This window comes from Rhipicephalus sanguineus, chromosome 2 (assembly GCF_013339695.2).
Source record: "Rhipicephalus sanguineus isolate Rsan-2018 chromosome 2, BIME_Rsan_1.4, whole genome shotgun sequence".
Classification (NCBI taxonomy): Eukaryota; Metazoa; Arthropoda; class Arachnida; order Ixodida; family Ixodidae; genus Rhipicephalus; species Rhipicephalus sanguineus.
In genome coordinates, this window is record NC_051177.1 from 238211045 (window position 1) to 238218588 (window position 7544).

A 7544-nucleotide genomic window follows, 5' to 3' on the forward strand; every position below is an offset into this window, starting at 1 on the left:
TGTGGTGTTCTCACTGCTCACAAATACTGAAGTGCAGATGCAGTGTGTGATGCTTTTCTTAAATCAAAAATGCAAGTTTTCCTAAGTTAATAAATATTTAATAATTAAGTGATAGACGGGGGCTAAATATGATGGAGTCCTGCCACCTTAAACGTCTTCGTGGAACACTTGTTAGGGCTGTTGGTTCATGAACATTGTAGCATTGTGTCCCTGTATGTTCTAATCCCCCGTTGTCTGTTGCTGCTTTGCCACAATGCTCGTTAGGGAAACCCCATGGGCCTCTCCTGCCATGGCCGACATTGAAATGGACAGGTTTCACAGTAATGAAATAAAATATCTATTGCGATGAAGCCTGGGGGGTCATGGATAACAGGTCTAATCAGCATTCATTATTTGTGCGTACACCTTCTGCTGCATATCATGCAGGCATTCTAGAGCTATTTGGACAGCTAATGTTAATAGTCATTAAGAACGATGGGGGCATTAGTCTCAACTAAGTTGGGGCCTATGACAACATACGTACTCTGCACGGGCAATTACATTAGTAAGGTTCTCATTCACAACAATTTTTTAATTAGAGACTTCTGTATGTTGGTTTGGTTTATTTTTCTGTTTCAGTGATGTCTCAGAACAGCTGTTGCTCGCATAAACTGTACATGCTACGTTCACCCTTGTCACTAATGCTTCGCCTCAATGCATGTCTTGTGTGTTGCGGTGCAGCCAATGTATGGCTTGACTTCTTGTGACGCGCTGTCTGAAACACGAAGAAAGACGCACAAAAAAAAAACACATAGTACAAAACACGAGTGCGAACTAATAACTGTTTATTTGATGAAAAAATTCAAATAAATACAGGGTGATAGAAAGAAGGACAAAGGTGGTGTGCGCAAAGCACACAACAAGAAAGAACCATCCATGTCAAGCCTCAAGTCTATCCATGTCTTATACACCTAGTGCGTGCCGACGGAAGCATCATAGGCGGCGAACTCAGTCATTACTCTCGCGAAAGCAAGCAGACGGCCGCCGTGGTTACCTACGTCGTTGTACGTGTGTTTCCATGTTGTTCACCTTTCCATAATAAAATAAGCAACGTTCGTTGTATGTGTGGTGGCCGAAACTTCAAGAAATGTCGAATAACAATTGCTGTGGAGTGGAGTGCTCAAACACCTTGAAAAACTTGCTCGCAACACGGTTTTACTCACTTACCGCAAGGCTTCCTGAGCAAGAGCGACGGAAGCAATGGATCGCAGCTATTCGTTGGGAAAGGAGAGCCGCTTCATCATTGTGCGAGTTAATATGTCACTTCATGTTCTCATGCTTTCGTTCTGCCATATTGGTGCTTGTTAGATGCACTCGATCATGTTCACACTGGTAGTGGTAAGTGACCAAAGTTATCGCAGCCTGAGCATGTGTTAGTTCGGTTTGACCGCCGTCCAAGGGCACTTCCAAGGGCTCAAACATTCTATATTTATTATTTACAGGAAAAGAAATGCAGCAATGGTTGACTTCAGAAAGAACAAGAAGTGATTGAGACGTAACATTTGTAAACAAAACAAAGCGGATGTTCACCACGAGCTGCACCTCATAGCTGGTTACACTGGTCTGCACGACGCACCTTTCATATTCACCGACTTGACGATTCACTCCATGCCGACGTTCGTTCTCCTTTGCAGTCGGTCATCACGTGTCTCCTCGGCGACCCTCTTCAAAACTTGTCACTGCTCCCGCGGCCTCATCTCTTGATACCTTACTCAACGCATTAGCTCATCAAAAAATACGTATTCTGTGGTCGAGCGAACAGTGCTATCACTAGAACGACATAACTTTGCTGACTGACTCCTCACTGACTGACCCTCCGTCACCACGGTCGCGCGCTTGTATTGCCTGTATCGGCTCACGTCTGTATTTGGGAAGGTTCTAGTACATGTTTCGTCTGTGCGTAGCACAGCGAAAGCTAGGGAAAGGGCTAAATCCTCTCCCCGATTCGTCTGCAGAATCAGACGGCACCGCTGGCGCTGCTCTGCTTTCTCTAATATCCCGATCTTTCGCAGGTGTTGGCTGTCTCGGCGGCGTCTTCTGCAGAGGCACGCTTTCGGCACCTTTTGATACTTATTTTTTCAATGCGTGTGCTCTGTAGCGCACGAACCGTCGGCGCCGGGCTTTCGTGCCGTCATTTGAAATCGGCGACATGCGCTTCATGAAGCACTCGTTTGTGACAAACATCGTGCACAAGTCCACTTTCCTAGAGGCCCGCGCTTTTCCTGCAGCTGCCAGCACAGAATTAGTTGTATGTCACCCGAACGAAGGGGAAATAGCATCAGCGAACTTTATCCATCTCCCCACAGCAAAGCTATGCAAGGCGCTGTCGTCTGCTCGGCTTCCCACACGTACTGTCGGCGGCGCCCGCTGGGTGGCCATCAGTGGCACCTCTATAGGCGGTGCACTAGGCGTAATTCTAAAGTTCTTTGTAAAAATGACACTTCATCAGTCCCGTATGCAAGGGTACAATGCTGTGGCATGTTTTTGTTACATTGATGATTTCTTATTATGTTTCCCTATGTCAAAGAGTGGAAATATAAATGCAGAAGATATCGTTGCAATGTTTAAGATCACCTTTCATGGTTAGATATTACCTACGAATTACCTACGATTTCTGGCATAAAGCTTATAGATATCTCGATTTCGGAAGGTGAGGAACACACGTGCTAGGGATACGCTGTAAGGGGGGATAAATGTTTGTTGAGCTTCGTAATTGCTTTTAAGGCGCGAGAGAACACAATCACAAGGAAGGACACGGGACAGAGCGTTTGTTGAGCTATAGCTCGGGACATGTGAAAGAAGTGTTGCATTTGTGTGCATGTTGAATAGCTGCAAAAATAGCTGCAAAAGATCGTTTGACCACGTGGTAGCACGAAGTGAAATGAAGCAAGTAGATAGACCCAGGGACAGCGCTTACCCTGATGCCGTGATCACCTCCCTGGCTGAGAGGCTCTTAAAAAGCCTAGGGAGAGACATATAGTTTTGCCCTGTGCCCACGGTGTTTCACATGGACTGAAAGAGATTGCAAGTAGGTACGGCATCCCCATGACCTTCACAGCGCCTAACAAACTAATTTCGCTCTTTCACCAAGTTAATCGTGATAATCAGAGGAAAAATCAATTATGTTCTGGTAATCATGTAAGCAAGTTTGTACCTTGTGAAAAAGATGTAGTATATTGTGCTCCCTTATCATGCGGAAAATGGTATGTTGGACAAACTGGTAGGTGCATTAACACATTTACGTGAGCATAATCATAACAATAAACACATTTGTCACCCGGGTAACATAGCCACCCATTGCAGCAGGTGCCGTTGTGAGCCAGACCTTGAAAGCAGCACAGTTGTATCGCAATATAGATACAACTGATACAATAGATACAAGAGAAAGGGAGGTCATCGAAGCCTTCTCGATGTGCAACATTGGCGATGATTTGTGTGTTAGTACGCCATGGATACATTTGACTGAAGGTGAAGTGTCGTTTTTACAAAGAACTTTATATGTAAGACATGGACAGGGTTGAGGCGAGACGTGGATGGTTCTTCTCTTGTTGTGTGCTTTGTGCACGCTACCGGTGTCCTTCTTTCTCACCCTGTATATTTTGGTCATTTTTTCATCAAATAAACAGTTGTTAGTTCGCGCTCATGTTGTGTATACGTGTGTGTGTTTTTTCTTTGTCTTTCTTTGTGTTCAGACAGCGCGTTGCAAGTGTCAACTATGTACAACCAACTAGCCCCTACTCTGGCCCTTCAAAATATAGCATTCTCAGACGTGAAAAAAAAAAACTTGATTGATGGCTGCTTTCTGACTGTTGGCATTGTCTCATTGTTTGAGCAGCATTTCCTGTTTGAACAGTAATAAGGATCCGCACCAAATAGTTACACACACTGTCTTACTGCTCTAAATGGCCTATGCCAAACAAAGTTTTTTTCACAACCAATGTAACTTCATCCTTTGTTGCATTAGCACCATTCAAGTGACCGCTCGTCACACAGAGGTTAAACAGGAGTGTCCATTTAATGAGACATAGGTTTCAGAGTTAGACACTGGGATGCCAGCAGTTCCTGCATGAAGACCAGCTAAGTTCTCAATGTGGTCCCCTTTGGCCTCATTCTTGTCTGGTGTGCAGGGATGAACTTGGACATGAACAGTGTGACATCACAAGACCTGTCTTCCACTTGGGCCGCGGCACTTCCCGGGTTTCTGCATCGTCGAGGTGCTGTAGCCGGGCCTAGTGCAATTCCACCAGTTCGGCGTTACTCATCAACATCCGGTAAGTAGCCAGCAAGATGGTTAAACGTATCGGTGCACACTTTTCCCATACCCCTTGTCATGGGGTATGGGAAAAATTTATTTACTCCATGCTCTACTTCACCTTTTGTTCACCCTTTCTCTATGTTCTAATGTCGAACTAAACCACAGTAGACTCCCATTAATACAGATCGAACAACCATAAAACTGTGGTTGGATACCTAGTGAAAGAAAAGAAAGGGGCAAGCAAGAAGACTGTTTATTATGAAATCAAGGCTTAGATGGACACCCGTCTGGTTGGGAAGAATCATTGAATAAAAAGACAGACGCTGACCACAAGAGAATCAAAATGTATTGATGTTTCAGCACCGAGGCTCCCATTCTAGGAGCCAAAATGTCAATGCATTTTGATTCTCTTGTGATCGGCGTCCTCGTCTTTTTATTCAAAACTGTTTATTGCATCAGAATGGGGCATCGCGCTAACACACACGGACGAGGAAGAGACAACAGGACAAGCGCTTGTCCTGTTTCTTCCTCGTCCGTGTGTGTTAGCGCTATGCCCCATTCTGCTAGTCCAAAAATCCACGTTAACAATGTTTATTGCAATTCCCTTCATTATCCTCGGAATGTGTTTGATTTTTGATCTGCTGAGTTCTCTATTACCTCAATAAGCCAGACCCAAGTAGTGTACTCGCTTAGTAAGGTTAACTTATTGCACAATGGCATTCAGTGGAGTGGTGTCCAGCTAAGTCTTGTTCTTTCTTGTTGCAGATGTTAGCCGGCAGCTTTCGTTGAGTGTGCGGCGCCAGTCTCTCGACTCCCAGATGAGCTACCAGGTGGCAGCAGAGCAGCAGTGGCTTGCAGCACAACGCGCGATCGCCCGCCACCAACGTCGAAAGACTCGACGTGAGCGTGAGCGACTCTTGCACATGGCAGCTCTTCACCGACCCTCACCTTTCCCTCACACGGCACCCATCAGGCGCGGCAGTGACTCGTCCATGCAAAGCTTGGCAGCCTCATCGCTTCAACGTGGCCTGCACAGTACGCTAACTGTTCCCAAACCGGCATCAGTGGCTCGGGCGACGAGCACGGGAGACTTAAACCCTGGCAGTGTGCTCACCCAAAACCACTTGTCTCTGCAGAGGCCATCTGTTGTGGGACAAAGGCGCAATGAATTGCTCATCAACCCACCATTCACCCATGGCATGTCTGAATCAGGTTCCACACGCATGTCTATGCGACGTAGTGGTACTGCAACATACAACGCTGCGGACAACATTAGTCCATCAATTGTGGCAGCAAATGGGGCTTCTGCCACAGCTCCAATTGGCCCGCCCAAACCAGCAGCTCCTCAGATGCTTCTTCCAGGCTACCCCGCTCTGGCTTCAGCCAACCCTTACACTGCCTACCTGAGCTACCTGAATGGCCTCCGGCTGCCAGGACACCCTCCACCTGAAGCCACCATACCTCCTTTTGGATATCCTGCGCCATTTGGCTACCCGGGCTTTCCTTTCTACCCTCCTGGCCTGTACCCGTACGGCCAGGGCTTTGCATCGTACCCTGAACTGGACCCGGCGCATACACCACTCATTCCACTGCATCCAATGCCAGACAGTTCAAGTGAGACAGGCTTCATACCAATCATAACATCAGATTCAGACTTCACAGATGCAGGCATACGTAGTCCCCACATGCTGTCAGCTCAGCGCATGGTAGAAGAGCGTGAGAGGGCACTTGCGGCAGCAATGGTTTCACCACCACGACCTCAGACACACCAGGAGACGCAGACTGAACAGAACAAAGAGACCCTCCTGACACCGACTCCCTTGAGGAAGGCACAGAGTGACAGGTCAGCTGCCGTGCCAGAGACAATAGAGATGCGAGAGATCAAGTCCGGCCAGTCAAGGTGGTCCAATGCATCGGCACTGTCTAGGGCAAGGGTATCGAAATCACCTCCTGGACCAAGGCTCTCATCACAGGCATCAAAGAGTAACACACCATTGCACAGATTCAGTTCTGTATCTCCACCTGTGACTCAATCACCTGCTGCATTGTCACCTCTGGCCCAGCAGCATGGCGACAGCGTGTCACTGAGATGTCGCGACGACTGCCAAGCCATCTGTGACCCTTGCAGTAGCAACAACAATACTCAGACATCATGGCCTCCTTGCAACCAGCAGGTGCATCAAGGTCTGCAGCATTGTTCGTGCCCATTGTATGGCCCTGAGCTGCCATTACCACACGCATCGTCGTACCTGCACAGATCCAACAGTGGATACCAGCAAGGAACACTATGCATGGACCAGTATTTTCCGGGAATAGCATCTGGAAGCACTGAGCCCAACACTTTAGACTCAACCACGTCCGGCCATACGAATTCAGATGGTCCACACAGCTGTCACACATACCTCTTTGCTCCAGTGGAAAACAGTTGCGCAGACGGCGAGCTGCAGAGTTTTGCTGGAAATAACTGTACGGCACAGTGTCCCGAGCAGTGTCATGCAGCCGTTCCTCAGCCACAGGAGCAGTTCACCAGTGGCCACCTGGCAGCACCATCACCTTCTCAGCATCCTGCCTTCAATGGATGTTGCGAGACGCCGTCACACCAACAGAACCTCAGCAGTGGGTGCCCACAAGGTCTCACAGAGCCAGGGTTTGTGTCTAGGTGACTTTTAACTAGTGCTTGTCTTTCTTTTGTTGCATCTTCACAGATTTATCATCTCATTCCTCCATGCTCAAGAAGGAAAATAGTCGTCAGTGCTGTGTGGCTTCAAGAACAGTGGCTGCCATGTGGTACCAGGCATGCGTTAATTGTTGTATAGTTTTTAGCTTTACTGTGACTCTTTACATGCAGTGTTAGGCACAATAAAACATTCAAGAAGAGCTTCAGTGCAGCTTCATTTTTGTTACAGTGAATATATTTACGCTGACAGCTTGTGGGAAAATAGGCACCGTATATGCTGTTTCACTGATCACTGCTTTGTTTTATCAAATTTGCAGAATTTTTTTTTTCGCAGTATTTTTCTCAGCATGATTTAGTTTATTGATTTATTTACATCTTCAAGGGGCCAGAACGCATTACAGAGTGAAGTGATAACATATAGCAAAAAAAAAAAAAAATTCGGCAGATCCCACGTGCCGTGGGAGTCGATGTTATGTGAAGCATGCGGCGGGAAAGTGACTGTGGCATAATTTTTTTACTGAGCGACACGTCACAAAATACCATTTTACCACGTCACATTTTATACCTACACAT

At 46.9% G+C, this 7544-nt stretch overlaps 1 protein-coding gene across 1 annotated transcript; it reads left to right on the plus strand.

The window, feature by feature from the left end:
* Positions 1–4149: 4149 nt before the first annotated feature.
* On the plus strand, positions 4150–7162 carry LOC119382321 (uncharacterized). Its single transcript, XM_037650022.2, has 2 exons — positions 4150–4310; positions 5060–7162. Exons 1-2 carry the CDS (start codon positions 4169–4171, stop codon positions 6955–6957), a joined length of 2040 nt encoding a protein of 679 aa, XP_037505950.2. The 5' UTR covers positions 4150–4168; the 3' UTR covers positions 6958–7162.
* The last annotated feature ends 382 nt before the right edge of the window (positions 7163–7544 follow it).

Coding starts and splice junctions, on each gene's coding strand:
- LOC119382321 (XM_037650022.2), top strand. CDS start 4,169: ATGAACTTGGACATGAACAGTGTGACATCACAAGACCTGTCTTCCACT. Junction 4,311..5,059: donor GCGTTACTCATCAACATCCG/GTAAGTAGCCAG, acceptor TTCTTGTTGCAG/ATGTTAGCCGGCAGCTTTCG.